Source organism: Petromyzon marinus, chromosome 18 (genome assembly GCF_048934315.1).
Source record: "Petromyzon marinus isolate PM22_M1 ecotype Great Lakes invasive population chromosome 18, UKy_Petmar_22M1.pri1.0, whole genome shotgun sequence".
In the NCBI taxonomy this organism is placed as follows: domain Eukaryota; kingdom Metazoa; phylum Chordata; class Hyperoartia; order Petromyzontiformes; family Petromyzontidae; genus Petromyzon; species Petromyzon marinus.
Genome location: NC_133684.1, coordinates 115,848 through 134,699, shown reverse-complemented (window position 1 = coordinate 134,699; position 18,852 = coordinate 115,848). Strand labels below are relative to the sequence as shown.

The window sequence follows — 18,852 nt, the reverse complement described above, 5'->3', positions numbered from 1 at the left end:
TACCGCCAAGGCTGTGGAAACCAAAACATTCCCCGTAACGCTCACTTCCCCAATTTGAATCGTCGCGACCATACAACCCATAATACCGAGGCTGCCACCATTTGCTGCTATGCACGGTCCGTCAACCGGTTCTAGGGCCTGGGGCGAAGTTGGCAATGAGCGAAAAGTTTGTAACGAGATAAGGGTCGCAGAAGCCCCCGTGTCAACAATAACCCTGACCATCACCCCTTGAATAAGTGCCATCACATCCGATGACCCCGGCGCAGCTCCCAAAACGCGATGCACCAACGCGCCGCATACGTCCTGACCGTACGCAACATATGAATGAGATGTGAATGGGTGAGATGACGCAGATGGGTGATGTGGAAAGAGCGGCTGTGTATTGAATGTATCGCGACTCACCCGGAATCCTCGGTCGTGGGGGAACCCTCGGTTGTAGCTGGTCGGCGCCCTTGGAAGGCCGCCCCTGCGCCGCCAGCAGTCGTGGGCGAGATGTCCTCTCCATCCACACTCGTAGCACGTCCGCTGCGTGCCACCTCCATACACCGCGGGGCGACACAGCATGCCCGCGGGTGGCACCCCTGCCGCCGCTGCAATCGGCGGCGCCTCGCCCACCGCCACCACGCTCTCGGACGCGGCAGCGCTCAGCAGCAGCGGCTGCGCACCCACCACCGCTGGCTCGTCGCGGAGGTCCAGGTTGACTTGGATGTTCCTGGCGATCTGTAGAGACGACATGTCGTCGTCGTTGTTGCTGTCAGGAAGCGAAAGGACGACTCGTAGCTCCTTCACCAACTGCAAAAGCTTCTCCTGCAGCAAGGAATCCAGGGCCTCCTGGGCCATCGCCAGGTATGCTACTTGAGCGAGGGCCAACAGCGCGCTGCGGAACGCAAGAGGGGATTCCGTGCCCTCCCGCTTCCTTTGATGGAATCTACGTTTGGCGACCGACCGCAGCTCGTACACCTTTCTCATTGCCGCGAATGCCCCGTCCAGCGTTGACCTGACGGCGGCAGGGAATCCATTAAATGTCGCCAAAGAATCATCATCGAGGGCCGTCAGCAGTGCCCGCAGCGTGGCACCCTCAGTCCACTCCAGAGATTGATAAGCCGCTTGGAACCGTCTTGTAAATGCCGTCCAATCCCCAACTTTGGCCTCGAACCGCTGCACATGAAGTTGCCGTGCTGTTCCCGATGGCGGCGCTTCATCGTCGTCGGATGTCTCCAATCGCTCCGACCCCGCGGCAACATCTGCTGGTCGACTTGACACCGTCGGTTGTACCTGGTCCGATGCCACAAAGCGATTAAACGCCTCCGTCAATGTCGCCATCCTGGCCTCCCACTGGGTCATGAGGACTCTCCAATCACCCGACGGTCCCAGGGTCTCGGCCCCGCTCGAACCGCCGTCTCGTTCTGTAGACTCTCGTTCGACCAGGCCCTCCGGAGGAGTATCAGCCACTTGGCCGGACACGGGCAGCACGTCCTCGTCGTTGCTGTCGTCGGACGAGTCCACCGGCACGTTCTTCTTCTTGGCCGCCTTCTTTGACATCTCGGCATGGTTCGTAGTCACTCTGACACCAAATGTAGTGTTCGATTTCACTCGGACAACTTTTGTCTTTCTTCGAACACCGCTTTATTTACAACTCTTAGCATGTCTTCAATATTCTTTGGTTCTTTCGGTAAAGTCACGTAGAATGAGAATAAAATAATAAATTGATAAAATAAAATAACAATATTCTCACGACGTTTCGGCCACAACACAAGCGGCCTTCATCAGGTGAAGGGACGAGACTGTCTGGTAGGACAGCGCTGGAGTGAAAAAAGCCACGTTCAGATCACGACCTTTAAGCTGTGTCAGAAGAAACAAAGCGCCTTGACAAAGGAATTAGCATGTAATTTAGCATTGAAATGGCCGAGTGATTAGCTTGTGACTGGTCACAGAAATGGCTATGTTAAAGTTAAGGCATACACATCCGCAGAGGCACCCCTTGACAAAGGAATTAGCATAGAATTTAGCATTGAAATAGCTAAGTTAAAGCATACACATCCCCAGAGGCACCCCTTGACAAAGGAATTAGCATATAATTTAGCATTGAAATAGCTGAGTGATTAGCTTGTAACTGGTCACAGAAATAGCTATGTTAAAGTCAGAGCATACACATTCACTGAGGCACCTAGTACAAATCAAACAGGAGAATTTAGCATTGAAATAACTAGGCGAATTTAGCATTGAAATAACTGAGTGATTAGCTAGTGACTGGTCACAGAAATGGCTATGTTGAAGTCAAGGTCTACCCATCTGAGCTATTCACAGTAACTGGGTATACAATATAATGTATAATGAATACTATATAGTGAACCAATAAAAAAACTTAAAATATAAATTACCTTAATGTTATCAATAAGCTCTATATTCTCCAATCAGCTAAGCTACCAACAATAATGACTTCGCTTACTCCGCCGCTAACTTCTTCGTCTCCGCTCTCCGCTATCACTGCCGCTATGCTCTCTCCACTGCTAACTGCTTTGTCTCTGCTCTCCGCTATCACCGTCACTATGCTGTCTCCACTGCTAACTGCTTCGTCTCTGCTCTACGCTATCACCGTCACTATGCTCTCTCCACTGCTAACTGCTTCTCTTCTTCAGCTCCGCTATCGCTACGCTCTCTCCACCGCTGGCTGCTTCTCTTCTTCAGCTCCGCTATCACTACGCTCTCTCCACTGCTGGCTGCTTCTCTTCTTCAGCTCCGCTATCACTAAGCTGTTTTCAAGCTCCGTCTCCAACTCCGTCTCCCCTAAACTCTGTCCCTCCAACTCTCTCTCTCCAAGCTCTCCACACTTCAATTCCCCGCTGTTGACTCCAACTTCAATTTCCCCTGTTCACTCCAAGCTCCCCAACTTCAACTCCCCGCTCCAATTGCCGACTCCCAAATTTATCCCCGCTCTCATTACTCCCCAATTAATTAAACCGCGTCCCAACGGCACTCCGCGTGACCGTACACCTGTTCCTCGCCAGACTTCAAGATGCCCCTCCAGCCTTGGCAACAGCACCAACCAATCACAGCCGTCCTTGGCTCTCCCAGCTTAATTGCCCTCACATAACCTGTACTGTATTTGCCTTCGCTACAGGCTGATCCAACATAACCCGTACTGTCTGTTATCATGTAATCACGCTGTTTCCACTACGCACCTTCCTACTCCACTACACATGCATTGAACGTATCGTATCGTGGTAACCCTAAAATGAAATCACAAAAGCTACGTATCATACATGCATTGAACGTATCGTAACGTATCATATTGTACTGTACTCACCAAGATTCGTACGCTGCTGCGTTTGTCTGCTGCGCGAAATGGAAAATAGTTTACTATTTTGTCCTATCGCGAATGCCATCATAAGATCGAAATATCGTAAGTCGGACCATCGTAACTCAGGGACTATCAGTACTCAGCAGCATCACATCATCACCACCAGGTTTAATGATGTGCGAAAAAAATCGACACGATGCAAAGAATAAGCTGACATTTTCACAGCCCGTGTGTAGTAGCCGAGGAATTTTCTAAAATCGGCCCTTTATTTTTGCTCCCAGTGTTTTCAGGAACAGCAGCAGCATTCAGAGCTTATAACTCCGTGTGCAGTGACACATTCTGAAGTGGTATTTCTAAAGCACTGAAAAACTTGTAGGCTGGGAGAGAATTCCCACCCAGCTACTGGCAGCTGACAAGTCAGATGCCATGCGACCGTGAGGTCAGCTGGGTCTACAGAGTCATCACGTAAAGAAGAACACTCGAGATGTATGGCTCCAAACGTAGCGGACATTCCTCAGCAGGATGTCATTCCTGACTTACAGTACCCCGGAGTTTACAAATTGATCTGCACCTGTGGTGACTGCTATATCGGGGAGACGAAACGACATGTCTCTGACCGAATCCGCGAGCACAAATCAGATTAGAAACACGGCAGAACGAATTCTTCTGCCGTAGCTGATCACTGTTACAACACTGTGGGTGATCACGATATAATTTTCTCCGATACCAAGGTTCTTTGCAAACCCACGGGTTTTTATCAGAGATTTGTTCACGAGGCAATACAGATTTACAAACACAGACACAAATTCAACTGAGATGGTTTCAAATTAAGCAACCATTGGAAAGATGTTTTGAATCAAACCAAACATTAAACTAATTTTCAATGGTACAGTATATTTTTTAAGTAGTGGTATCCCAAACCTTCGCAGCTGCTTAAATTCCCCCTTTTCACACCATCAATGTGGGCTCCCCCCCCCTCTCCCCCTCACCGGTCTGCACATGCTTCCCCCCAGTACATCGTCCTTCATTCTAAGTCCGCCTATGAAATGCTAATTTTTATGCTAATTCCTTTGTCAGGGCGCTCTGCTTCCTCTCACACAGCTTAGATGTCACGGTCTGAGCTTGACTGTGTGCACTCCAGCGCTGTCCTCTGGACAGTCTGATCCCTTCACTCACTCCACTCACTCACCCCACTCACTCACTCCACTCACTCACTCCACTCACTCACTCCACTCACTCACTCTACTTCCCCCCCCCCCCGCCCCCTCGCTGCTGGTCCGTCATGGTCCCCACCTGCTCCTGGTTCCATCAATTAAGCAACCATTGGAAAGATGTTCTGAATCAAACCAAACATTAAGCTAATTTTCAATGGTACAGTATATTTTTTTAAGTAGTGGTATCCCAAACTTTCGCAGCTGCTTAAATTCCCTTTTCACACCATCAATATGTGGGCTCCCCCCTCGCCTGTCTGCACATGCTCCCCAGTACATCGTCCTTCATTCTAAGTCCGCCAATGAAATGCTAACTTTTATGCTAATTCCTTTGTCAGGGCGCTCGGCTTCCTCTCACACAGCTTAGATGTCGCGGTCTGAGCTTGACTGTGTGCACTCCAGCGCTGTCCTCTGGACAGTCTTGTCCCCTTCACTCACTCCACTCACTCACTCCACCCACTCCACTCACTCACTCCACTAACTCCATTCACTCACTCCACTCACTCCACTCACTCACTCCACTCACTCACTCACTCCACTCACTCACTCCACTCACTCACTCCACTCACTCACTCTACTCCCCCCCCCCCCCCCCCCCCTGCTGCTGGTCCGTTATGGTCCCCACCCGCTCCTGGTCCATCATGGCCCATACACCTCCTACGTATATCGTGCACATTTCTATACTAATTCCTTTGTCAAGCGCTTTGCTTCCTCCCACACAGCTTAAAGGATGCGACCTGGGCTTGGCTGTTTTCACTCCAACGCTGTCCTCATGACAGCACGGTCCCTTCACCTGATGAAGGCTACTTGTGTTGTGGCCAAAACGTCGTGAATTTTTTGTTGTTTGTTACGTGACTTTACCGAATAGAACCAAAGAGTACTCCTCAGCACCTTTTCCTGGAGCTGTGTGCCAAGCTGATTCATGAGGAAGGGACCCAGTGTTGCGAGGGATGCTGGTTAAGCTGCCTGTTATTTTTCGTGCTGACATTACACTGAGCGTACCTTGTGTATGTAGGTATATAAGTAGAACTTCTTTCGCACCATACATATCCAGCCATGGTTATCGGAGGTATGTGGGAAGGACAACAAACTTATCACAAAGCACTTCTGGTTGTCCAACATTATAGGCACTGGTGGTCCAACATCTTGAAATATTCTCAAGGTTCTGTATCTGTGATGCCTCCTCGCATCCCAGCTCTCCATTTACCGCACATTCTCCTCTGCTCGGTTATAAATCGGACAGAGTGGGCGGCACGCGGCTGTCAGTTTAGTCGAGGCTGGGTTGTAGGTGTGAGCCTGGGAGTTTGAGAAATATCGATCTCGGATCCACACCGCATCTCCTGTGCATTTAATTGTTTTCTAGCATTCAGCGCTCAACCTCGAGTTGATTTCTAAGCCATTGCTATTTGTTATGACACGGAATATGTGAGTTGCAGTGTGGAATGACCTTAAGCATAATTGATGTGTTTCTCACTGCTTGCAGTTACATAATGGACTTTTGGACTTTGCTGTACGTTGTGCCCTCACATAATATACCAAAAACAACTCTGGTTTTAGCCCAGGGTGCTTGTTAAATGTTTAAAATATGACTGCTCCGGTTTTTGTCATGCGAATGTCAACATTCTGACACATGCTGTGAAGTGGACATTAACGAACTTGACAATCATCATTCGAAAAGTAGGCTCTTATTTTTTGTCACGTGGTGGGGTAAAATGTGGGTACTCTCATCTGTTCCAGCGTGCCGACATCGGCCAAAATACCCTCTAGATGGGCTGTCCACAGCTCCCTTTAGTGGGAGCCTCTGCTGCCAGCAATGGCATGAGCAGGCTCTTTCAGGGCTACACCTTAACTTTTTAGATGTGTTATCCAGTGGAGACACCTGCAGGCAGGTGGTGACCGTGTTGATATAGGTCGACTCGATCTCTAATGAGTACCTGCTGCAGTGTGTAAACATCACCACAAAGGAGACAAAGGCAGCCGAGCGTGGTCCCGGTCACCCACCACCTCGTGTGCTGTGCCGTGCCGGCCTTCATGAGCACGACTCGCTAACAGCACTTGCCCCAACAGTCTGTTAAAGCTGCACGGGGGATGTCTTTGTATCTGCAGATGAACCTGCGGCTCATCCTTGTGAGCGGGCGGACCAAGGAGTTCCTGTTTGCTCCCTCGGACTCGGCGGCTGATATCGCCCGGCACGTGTACGAGAATTGGCCAGTCGGTGAGCCCTGCACGCCGTGCTCAACTGCCACTGCTCTCTGTTGCGTCTTTGTGCAACAGTCGGCCCCATTGTAATGCCACCTCGTGTGTGTATGTGTTTGTGTGTCCTGCCACGTGGGGAGCGGTAGGGTAGCGGTTAGAGCACTGTGCTACAAACTCAGTGACCCAGGTTAAATTCCTGCTCATGGCCACCACCAGTGACGATTATCTGAACCGGTCCTGGGCCTCCACTAGTTCGGCGCAGCCTCAAATGAATACCTGGTGCGGTATGTAAATTTCGCCACTAGGGAGACAAAGGCGGTTGGGCGTAGTGCTGGCCACCCACTCCCTCCGTGTGCCATGCCGGCCTTCATAGGTGCTCACTAACAGCACTTGCCCCAACAGTTTAAGGCTACACAGGGGATCTTTGTCGTTGTCTTTGTCCTGCCACGTGCCGGTGCTGTGATTGGAGCAATCGCGTTCATGAAGTCACCGATTCTGATCCCAGTATAATATCAGTGCTGCGTAATGAGAGATCAAGAGTGGTTGTTCAGTGGAATTATTGGCCCCTATTAGATATTGACTATACGATGTTTTAAGTAATCGATCACTCAATCAGAATTTTTATTTAGACTGGAAGAATCTGATGAGCTATGAAGCTCTTTTTCAGATGTCCATTAGTGGCCAGTCATAAAGTTACAACAGCAAACAATACAAAAACCGACATTAAAATACAGGAAAGCTAAGAAAGTTAACAAATATAAATAAATAATATATATATAAGAACAAAATGCCTAAGTGCATATATTCCTGCCTATTTTTCAACACCAAATGAAATTTTTAGCAAGGTAGAAAAACAAAAACAGTTCCAGAACACATCAAGACAACCCACAGTTCCTCAATAAAATTGTGCATTAAAATTTTACTATCGATGCATGGGTAAGGATAAAAGTTACAAATCAGTCCAATTAATTATTCGACGGATCGGAAAACACTAAGAGTTGGGGGGGGGTGAATCTTACCTTTGTACCCACGTGTTCTGCTGGGCTACCCATTATATGTGTAGTGCTCTTCAATGAAGAAACTACGTGGTTAAATTTCGATTTAAAGCTTTTGTGACTGCAGGGATTCATCTTCTTGGTTCTTTCGGTAAAGTCACGTAGAAGGGAATTTTTTTAATGCTTTATTTTTATTACTTTATTATTTCTCTTCTACGTGACTTACCGAAAGAACCAAGAAGATGACACACTACGTGGTTGGAGGCAATCCGTTTATTAACACTTCCTATAATCAGGACCTTTTCAGAGCTGGTTCTATAATTGTTGTAGACGTCCTTGTCACTACGTAACCCCCTATACACGAGGCTATTGCATTTCCACGACCCGACGAAGTGACCCGACCCACCGAACGTTACTCACTCAATCGACCCCCGATCATCTCCACGCTCCCCTTTTAACCTGTTGCGCGCTCTATCCCCCTAGTGGCGGATATACCGTCATTACACTCGACCCTCGATCATCTCCGCGCCTTTCCTTCACCCTGTTCAGCGCTGCATTTCCTTCACCCTGTTCAGCGCTCTATCCCCCTAGTGGCGTATATACCGTCACGACATATGTGTAGTGTAGTTCTCCTTGATGCCGATGAGTATTACAGAACTAAACGGAGACCAGATCTTTACTCAGGGCCGCTTGCCATTTACTCACTTGTGCTCTCCTCTCTATTCACTCTCTCTCCACTCCACACTTCCACCTGTGACGGGTACAAGCTACACCCCGTCCATTCACCCCTTCTACAACTATCCTGTCAGGGCTACCCCTCGGTCTCCCCGATCGTCTTCTCCAGGCGGGAGGTCAACCCACACCGCCCGAGAGCGAGGTCCGACCTCCTCAGCCCATAGCACCCTCTCTTCTCTGTGCCCGGGACATCTTCCTTCAGCTCTTCCTTTTTCTCTCACCCTCTCTCTCCCGATGTCCCCCCTTTATATCCCCCCTGCCCGGGGCCCATTACTTCCGCCAGCTCCCCCCTTGGCGGACGTCTTACGCCCCCGCTCCCATCATGCCTCGACCCTCCGCCACTCATCCCTTGGCCTGCACCTCTTCCCGCGCTCACCCCTCATTGGGTACTCGCGGTACTCCTCTACATATGTATGTTGAGCTTCTTTCGCACCGTACCTAGCCAACCGCGGCTCAGCAATGATGCAAGTTTCTCAAATTCCCTCGCCTCTGTCGACCCAGCAGTATAGATGGGTCCAGCACAGTCGATTGGCACGTCACGTATTGCGGGATAAATTGTGGATATTCCCACCTCTTCCAAGACGTCTGGTCAGCTTGAATGGGTAGGACAAATACCCTCTAGAGGGGCTCTACAGAGCTCCCCCTATTGGAGGGCCGTCCACCATCAGTGCCGTTGAGAAGCAAAATGCAGGGCGGCACCTTTACCTTTATGATTAAAGAACAAAGTTCAGCACTCGTTTTTCCCAACCACCGTCCATTATTTCCCCTTTCTGTGTTCACAAAACTGTACTGTGCATACAAATAATTGTGCATTTGATAATTAGCTGTAAATTATATGCTAAAGATATGCTTGTTGAAGCAAAGAAAAGATGTGGAAACGAAACAAAAATTCCACGGGGAAAATCAAGTCACGAAAACGCGTCGACTCTTGAATCGAAGGACGACTCCGAACCGCGGGAATTTATCGAACTGCTTCGTACCATGCTCACACAAGTCGCCTGTTCTCCACAGCCGCATTGCAGCAACACACACACAGCCAGCTGCCTTGCATAGTTTACCAGCATCGCTCTTATTTTATAACGGGTCCCATAAGTGATGACAGTGGTAGGGCACGGCTCTAAATTGAGTGTGGGTTTATAGGACAGAGATACCTAGTTAATGTGCAACTGAATTGCTGCACATGCCGCAGCCGACAGGGCCAATAGCCACTCAGCACTTCACATAAACACGGTGGTTTAAGAGACTTGTGCACAATTAGTCCATAGTAATTTTCCAGCTACAGTTGCACCAAGTCTGCGCTGGTTATGAGTGCCATGATGCTTTATGGGGCTGACTTACTGGGCGTTGGAACAGGGGGATTCTTGATCACAGTGGCAGATTTAAACTCATCTGACACTCTTGTGATTGCACACCATTAGGTGCCCTCTTACAGGCCATTCGATTAGATTAGAACGGCACTTCTCAGCGTCGCTCAGGATTTCCATTAGTGCAATGGATGTGCTTCATCGGGGCATTTGCTCTTGTGCTGATGCACAGAGTGCAGATGCAATCTTAAAGGTACATGTTTATTCAAATGCCTTTTGAGTGAATCATCCGTAAAGCACACGATTTCATCAAACATTGCAAGCTCAGCAGGAATTGAGCTCAAGATAGGGCATTGATGGGCGATCGTCATTGCAAAAAATAGGTGTTATAGGCTGCTAAAAAAACGTTGTGTTGCACATAAGAGGGCAGTACAGAAAAATCCAATGTATTTATTTTTCTATGCCCATTGTCTATGCTCCCAGCCGTCACCAACCTGTACTGACCAGTGTGGTGAAGTATCGTCAAACACTGCCACGGCCCACATGAAGATGCCCTCATCCAGCAGTGGATTGACAAAAGAGCAGTTTGTGTCCATGTTCCAGACAGCCATAAAGCTCAGAAGTATTTTAATTTATCGAGGAAAGATGCACCGACGTTGCATTTCCACGACCATTTGAAATCGAACTCGTCCCGTGCTGGGTCGTTCTTGGAATCCCCCAGCTTAGTCCACGTCTCATCCCAATGTTTAGTGCGCCACGTGGCTCTGTGGAATCCGCCTCTTCTCCACCCTCCACAGCCAAAGGGAAGCGATCATAAAACAATAAACATAATATACACACACATTTTAATAAGGTTTTAATCATACAGGGGTTAGGTTACGTGATCCCAGGCTAAAATCCTGAAGTTGACCAAGACGAGGGACATCATTGACCAGCATCTCTCTTCCACGTTGACCCCTTGACATCACGAAAGTTTCAGAGAATGGCCTGAGTAAAAGCGTGCAACAGTCACTCGCTCAGCAAAGCAAGCAAGCCACACGGCCCAATTAGTCTTGGCTTAGCTCAGTAATGGTACCACAAAGACCTTGACAAAGCCCACTTGCCTGACTTGTGAACCCAACCGGCTCACTTTCCAGTGGTGGTTGGAACAAGGCATGCGATTTCGATTTAAAGCTTTTGTGACTGCAAGGATTAATCTTCTTTGGTTCTTTCGGTAAAGTCACGTGGAATGAGAATAAAATAATAAAATAAAATAATAAAATTCTCACGACGTTTTGGCCACAACACAAGTAGCCTTCTTCAGAATTCATCTTCTTTGGTTCTTTCGGTGAAGTCACGTAGAATGAGAATAAAATAATAAAATAAAAATTCTCACGACGTTTCGGCCACAACACAAGTATCCTTCTTCAGGTGAAAGAACAGAACTGTCGTCCCGAACAGAACTGTCGTCCCGACAGTTCTGTTCTTTCACCTGAAGAAGGCTACTTGTGTTGTGGCCGAAACGTCGTGAAAATTTTATTGTTTATTTTATTATTTAATTCTCATTCCATGTGGCTTTACCGAAAGAACCAAAGAAGATGAATCCTTGCAGTCACGAAAGCTTTAAATCGAAATTTAACCGCCTCTACAGGGAGGGATTCCACACAACCTTAAGATCATTCAACAAACTCCAGGACAAGAAGGCTCAACTAATCGAGTAATCTTAGCAGCGTTCATTAAAGCTCTGTCGTCCCGACAGTTTTGTTCCTTCACCTGAAGGCTACTTGTGTTGTGGCCGAAACATCATGAGATTTTTATCGTTTTATTTTATTATTTTATTCTCATTCTACGTGACTTTACCGAAAGAACCAAAGAAGGCATGCGATGTTTGCCCCATTCTTTATTCAGAGATTGAGTGTTTTTAATTTGTGGGAGGAAGAAAGTAGTGTAGGTTTCTGAGCGATGTCCCGAGCTTGCGTTACCCCATTGGGTTTCCTTCCACATGCAGAACACTAAATTGACCAAAACATTCATGAGAAAGGGTCTTTATTCACAAATGATGCCTTCCTGGGGAAATAAAGAACAGCGTGTGTGAGCAAAATCTTCACGCAGTGGGCAAACCTGTATTTTGGGATACTTGGGTTTTCCATCAAAGGAGCATCTGTGACCACTCCAGTGAGCCCTTCTCACCCTGCCTCTCTCCGCCACTACATGCCCTTCTCCTGGGGCTGAGTACAATTTAATACATTTTTTTAGAAAGATGTTTTGCTCACCGTCTTCAAATTCACTGGGCTACACGACAACCTTTCTAACAAACCCAAGATTAAAGAATATTAAGTTGTGCATTTGTATAGCGAGTTAAAAGATCAAGCCTCCTCAGCTTTGATTTTGTAGAGGCCATGCATTACCCTGGCTGATAATTTGGACCGTTTAATTTTCGGTATGCCTTTAAAACAGTAAAATATTGCTGTGGGGCTATGGGCGAAATGATCAAATATTACAACCATGCTCACTGGAAATGTAGCTGTAGGAATGCTGTTTGAGGGCAGGGTGTGGATTGGTGTGAGCGGTTGGAGCTGTGGCTGTCGCCGTTACATCACAGCCATGCCACCGCCGCCACCAGTTTGTTGCGAAATCTTCCACCCAAAGAGAACACCGAGCTGCAAGTCACGGTTGGGTTTGGAGCAAGCGAGGAGCCCCTTGCGATTGCTCACGCTGACGTGTGTTAGGATGCTCTGCTCCATAGCAAGAGGCGACTGTGTGAATCTCACAGTGGCTGATGTCGTGCTCCCGACTTCATTTTAGTCCAGCGTCTTCAGTCACATTCTCGTCATCTTCCTGTAACCTACTTACAGAGTTTAATTTCCCTGCCCCTTTCACAGAGTGGAATAAAACATATATAAGATGTACATTTAAGAAAACCACATTAGGCTTATTCAGTATTCTTAGTTATGCCATTTTTTATAGTTTTATAAATAGGGTCATTTTATTTCAGCTTTCTAATAGAGGTGTGGGTCTATATTCACAGCAGAGGGCTGTGCGACAAAATTCAATATTGTACTGTACTTTGATCCGTCTATGCTGTCGTCTTCACCCACCCACACTGACTGGCATGGTAAAGTATGGTCACAAACTCCCCATGACCCTTACAGCATTGGAAGGAGGCCCTTATCCAGCAGCGGATTGACAAAAGGACCTTACGTGTAGGTGTAGTAGAGGTGTGACGAGGATTTTTTTCATGAATTAGTATTTATTCTTAAGCGCTCATGAAATACATTGATGGCACATGTAGGAATCATTGTTTTTCAATTCACATATGTTGTATATGCTGGGTTCGTGCGACCCCTGCAGCCATTAGTGACTGCTGCATTAACTGAATTGTAAAATCAAATAAAAATCTCCTTTGGAAACATGACCCTGAATCCTAACAATTTAATCGCTTGAGTGGTAGGGAAGTGGGAGTCCTTACCCTGCTGATGTTTCTCGCATTCATTCAACATGGTAAGTCATGCAAGCCCTTTTGGACCCATGCTCTTAACCTTCCACAATGCGACTTCGACCCCGATGAAGCTTGGAGAGCTGAATGGAGTTGAGAATAACTCACAAACACCTTGTGAAAGACCTAACGCAGAAGATCTCTGGGTTTGATCTTCCACGAAGTTCATGGTCCACCTTCAACACCAACTGCACAAACCATGGCAGATGCGGATACCTGATGCACAAATGGAAAATTTAAAGTTCGAGGATGCGACTGTGGTCATCCAGAACAGACCGTACAATATGACACAATGCCCGATCCACAAATACGAAGGAAACATCACAGCGATACACTCCGCTGCTCCTGATGCGGTTGTCTGACTTGGCCACCTGAATGTGAAATTGTTGTTGTTGTTGCTCTGCATCTACATCAGCCATACGAAAGAATAAAATTCAACTTCCTGAGGCGTCATCAGATATCCTCATTAATGAATTGGTCAAGCATCCCAAGACTGATGCCTCTCAAAGAGTCCACAGCAATTTTCATGAGGATCCACTTTGGTAAAGGACTTAAAAAAAGTGATACAGCCCAATAATGTGTTCGTGACTTTAAATTGCTTCATTCATGACAATACAGAAGACAAAAAAGATAATGCAATTATAGGAATAAATAAAATGATTGTTTGAACATACTTCACCACACTGGTTCATGCGGGTTGGTGAAGGGGGAGCCCAGGATAAGGTCAGATCTCACTCGCCACTTGATGTAAGCTGTGGCCAATCATCTAATTCAGGACGCTGGGTTTGCGGTGCAGTAGTTAGTGCACCGTGCCACGAATCCAGCGACCCGAGTCCTCCAGAAACATAGGTTTCAGTGGATTCCACAACAAATGTAATACAATACTTATAATAATCAGGTAATTATTGAAGTATTTAGGGCCCTCATTGGGTCTCAATTCCTGTAATTTAACTCAGATCGCCTGCCACAGCAAACATCCATAGCAATCAACTGAACCAGTCATGGGCCTTCTCTAGGTCAACTTAGCCTTAAATTAGTACCTGGTGCTGTGTGTGAATAACAATACTGTGGAGACAAAAGTGGCTGATGATGGTGCTAGCCACCCACCCCCTCGTGTGCCGTGCTGGCCTTCATATTTGTCCACATATGTTTATGTGTGTGGTATAGACTGGGAGGAGGAGCAGGTGAGCAGTCCCAACATACTGAGGCTCATCTACCAGGGCCGGTTTCTGCATGGCACCGTCACTCTCTCAGGTAATGCAGATGAGCAATGTATCGTCTGAACGAGTTGCATTTCCAATAATTACCGCTCATGCTAAACTGTCTCTGTCGTAGGAATGTGGAATTCCAACCACTGATTAAGTGCCACTACTGGTGATGACAAGAGGTCCAAAGCTTTTTGTTTGAATATCCCTCCTGTGACATATTTTCGAGGCTGCTGTACTATTCGATGGCAAACGTTTACAATTTATTACAATAAATTATTGCATAACTTTACCAAAGGCTGCAAATCTGGGTAAAATGTAACGGGCAATTATTGAATGTACACGTCACCCCTGGCTCAAAGCTGTGAAATCGTGAAAAATGTTACACGCGCAAATGTATTTCAACAGTTACAGCTGGGTGGCTTATTTATGAGTATACTCGCCAATAGCCCAACATTAAACAACATTTTTCCTCTTTGGTTCTTCGGTAAACTCACGTAGAATGAGAATAAAATAATAAAATAAAATTATCTCATACTTTTTCATAATTGACATTGTTTTGAAAGATTGCACATAAGAGTCTGGGATGCAGCACAATGCTGGGGCTTGGGTTGTGTTTGGCCCATCAACTCATTGATTTGTATAGTCAGGTGTTCATTGCCAACATTGCAGTTTTAGAGCCTGTCAGAGGATCCTGTGAAGCCACACGGAAGCTTTAATTTAACGAAACCGATGAATGGCGTAATAATGGCCAAAGGAACCGCATGACCTCTGGTGAAAACGAATGAAGCCTGGGATACCTGCTTTAACCTCAGACTCTTTGTATTTGCACTGTACATAATGAGAGTCTGTGGATCGGGGATAAGGGATTGTTGGAAGGGATAAAGGGAGTGGATGCAGTAGGAGTTATGCGACCTTGGAGATGGAGCTCTTATGACAAAGGTAGAGTGCATTTAACTTTCTGCAAGCTGTCTACTGCTCGGGATGAATGAGGCTGGATCCGAGACCAGTCATTGCATTTTTTATTATGGGGCTTTTCTAACCGGTGTAATCAGAATTACCTTTGGCTGTGTGACTCCACCATGAAGTGCCATGGTTTGTTATTCAATGGAGCAGATGGATGATCCTGGACAAGGTGTGACTGCTGTATGGGGAGATAAGTGCTATTCTTTGGGTATTTCGGTAAATTCACGTAGATAGGTTAAAAGAAAATAACAAAATAACAAAAAACTACAACTTTTTAACCACAACATAAGCTATCGTCATCGGGACGATTGCTCGTGTTGTGGTCGAAACGTCGTAGTTTTGTTATTTTCTTTTAACCTATCTACGTGACTTTACTGAAAGACCCAAAGAATATTCATTCCTGCAGTCACGAAAGCTTTAAGTCGAGATAAGTGCTGTCCCTTCAGCACCATGTTTATTGCATGGGTGAGATGGTGCTCCATAAATGCAATGTGAAGATACCATCGTTAACTCAGCCTTAATGTGCAACCAGCAACGATTAAGCAACTGGCTTGGCAACGTTGTAGGAGCACAGGACAGTCCTGTCACCTGCAACAGCACCTCTCCGACCATTCTTAATGGCACAGATGAGCCTCATCCACCAGCAGTTATTATATACCACACTAAAACACACACACACACAGATCCTTGCGCGTCCCTCCCAGCCCAATTTTGCCATCCTGGCCAAACGAGCGGTGTCTGGTTTTAAAACCCCGGAGCAATTTTCGCTGAATTTCCTTGAGTGGCTTTGAGCCGTTGTGCGAATCAAGCGATCCACTGGGTGCCATTGTGAGAAGGAACTGCTTGCCCGTTGATGGTGCCTCTCGTCGCTTGCACTGGGGCTGAGACAGTGCTCCAACTGACATCGCCGTGCTCTTCATTCCCGTTCTTCTCCCACCCCGCTCCCCACCCTGCCCCAGCTCTTAAGCTTCCCATGGGAAAGACGACGGTCATGCACCTGGTTGCCAGGGAAACACTGCCGGAGCCCAACTCCCAAGGTAATGGGGAGGGATGGGCGCAAGGGAGGAGAGGGGGAGGATGGGTGGGGGGGTGCGACCGCAAGTCACATCGCAGATGCCGCGCCGCTGCATTGGGAAAGTTGCTACGAGGAGGAGCAACACGACGAACGTTGAGCTGGAAATAATAACCAGGTTAATTTAAATAGCACCCAGTATAACAAAAATTGGCATGAAAATTACTGTGAGAGACCCTGCCTGTGCCATCAAACCCTTTTCAGGGGGGCGGTCATTCACCACGCCATTCACTGGGAGCAGCCATAAACGTATGCACATCACTCTTCATGCTATTTCTCCATTGTATTTCTTTACGCACTGCGCTGCTGCATAATTCACAAGCATCCGAAGAATAAAAGCAGCAACAGCATCAGCGATCGTCAGGGGTAAAGGTCACAGCCCCATTCCTCCAGCCCAGGACGAATTTATTTTTGTTTTTGTTAATCTTTTGTGTATTTTTCTCACTCTTTTTACCTTAACTGGCAAGTCTTCACCTGTTTTTGGACCATAAATCACACCTCCCAGAGTCTGTGTGGTGAGGTGTCGTTGTACAAAGAAAGAGACAGACTGGTTTGTTATTCTATAGATTTGACAGTTTCATCAGTCAGTTCTTATATTCTAATAATCCACGTAGCTAATCGTGTACTTGTGAACTGATTAGTTTAATTATCAATGTTTTTTTAAATTGTATTTACAGTAAAAGTTTATTTCTCGAGCGCTATTTCAATTGACGAATGCATTGCATTTTACATTATATAAGGGACTAGCGGGAAGTACCCGGCATTGCCCGGGCGAAAAAGACACACACACACACATGGACTCAAACGCACAGACTCACAAACACACACATATACATCGACGTACACACACATCGACTTACACACACATGGACCCACACACATCGACACACATCAACTTACACACATCAACTTACACAGATCAACTTACACGCACACACAATTTTTTTTATTTTCACTTAAACACACACACCAACTTGCACACACACGCACATGGACTTACACACACAAACAAATGGACTTACACACACACATGGACCCACGCACACACATCGACTTACACACACATTGACTTATACACACACATGGACTTACACATACAGACATCGACTCGCACACACACGTCGACTAACACCCACACACATCGACTCCCACAGACACCAAGACAAATCGACTATAATGTAAACTGTAACCTGGTCCTTAACCTCGGTGAGCATACTGGCAGTCTATAATGGTTATGAAACGCTCACTGAGTTTAACAACCATTTCCACAGTCTACATCATAGACTGGCAATATGCTCACCAGCGTAAAAAGCAGGCAACAGTCCACATTGTAGGCTGGCATTACACTCACCCAGCATAATAACCATTGCTGCAGTCTACATTATATACCGGCAGTACACTCACCCAACGTAATAACCAGGCTAGTCTACATTCTAGACTGCCAGTAGACTCTCTCCGATTAAGAAGCAGTCTACATGAGTGGGTTTTAAGTTATGTATTATTTTTATTTAATTGATACATTTATTTTTAATAACTTTCATTTTTATTATTATTTTTCTATCTATGTGACTTTACCGAAAGAACCAATAAAATAGTACTCACCTAACAGTGGCCTGGTAAGCCCTAGTCCCGTGCAGAGCCGACGGCTTCGCCTAGATTGCCCAGCCGGCCGAGGTGGTACCTTGGCTGGCCGGGGCTAGGCCGCAACCACCCCCCCCGCCCACCATCCCCCTGCCCGCCTTGGAGTAATAGTACGTAAGCGCTATAATATTAGTATCTACCGACCCTATAGTAGTAATTGCACACATTGGGGTGGGGGGAGAGGACATCACACTTAAAATAATGTAGCTCAGTGTTGTTTTTTTGTTGGATTTTTTACGCGAATGAGAATCCCCCCCCCCCCCTTGCCATCACAGAACGCGTGCGCGTTAATAGGGGCAACACGTCTCGGCTTTGTCGCACTTGCGTAGTTGTGTGCTTTTGCGCGCGCTCAGCGGCGTAAGGAAATAAATAAAACTACTTTAAAGTTGACGGATGCAAAATCGTAATAGCGCTGGCTCACCATGGGGCTTATCGCGTGGTACCCAGCTACTTTTTTAAAACGTTAACCCCACGGTTTGTGAGCCAAATCCTTCACAAGTTTCGTCCACACACAGACAGACAAAAAATGACGTTTATAGGTACAATGCCGTCATGGAGTATTGGTCATTGCACTGCACTTGCAATCCAGGTCACCGGTTCGATCTCCCAGCATGGCAGGACACAATGGGTAGGTTTCTAAAATGTCCACTTTTGTCCACCTACCAGTCCAGTATAACTGGCTGCACCGCAGTGAATCTATCAGCAGGGCATGTGTGTTGCGGTAGAGTGTGAGTACTCCCACCCCTTTCAA

The 18,852-nt window shown here is 46.8% G+C and overlaps 1 protein-coding gene and 1 long non-coding RNA gene across 4 annotated transcripts in view; one reads left to right on the top strand and one right to left on the bottom strand.

Annotated features, from left to right (window-relative positions):
• The window catches only part of LOC116943514 (ubiquitin-like protein 3), a 187,883-nt gene that overhangs the window by 155,053 nt on the left and 13,978 nt on the right, over positions 1 to 18,852 (top strand). For all 3 annotated transcript variants that reach the window (XM_032956408.2, XM_032956407.2, XM_032956409.2), the window contains exons 2-4: positions 6,619 to 6,727; positions 14,385 to 14,471; positions 16,348 to 16,425. In XM_032956408.2, coding sequence (XP_032812299.1) covers positions 6,619 to 6,727; positions 14,385 to 14,471; positions 16,348 to 16,425 — 274 coding nt within the window. The remainder of the gene's footprint in view (positions 1 to 6,618; positions 6,728 to 14,384; positions 14,472 to 16,347; positions 16,426 to 18,852) is intronic.
• On the bottom strand, positions 11,751 to 16,351 carry LOC142925064 (uncharacterized). The gene is made up of 2 exons (XR_012942159.1): positions 15,338 to 16,351; positions 11,751 to 15,270 (listed from the first exon to the last, which is right to left on the bottom strand). It is a non-coding gene; the product is annotated as an uncharacterized LOC142925064 (long non-coding RNA).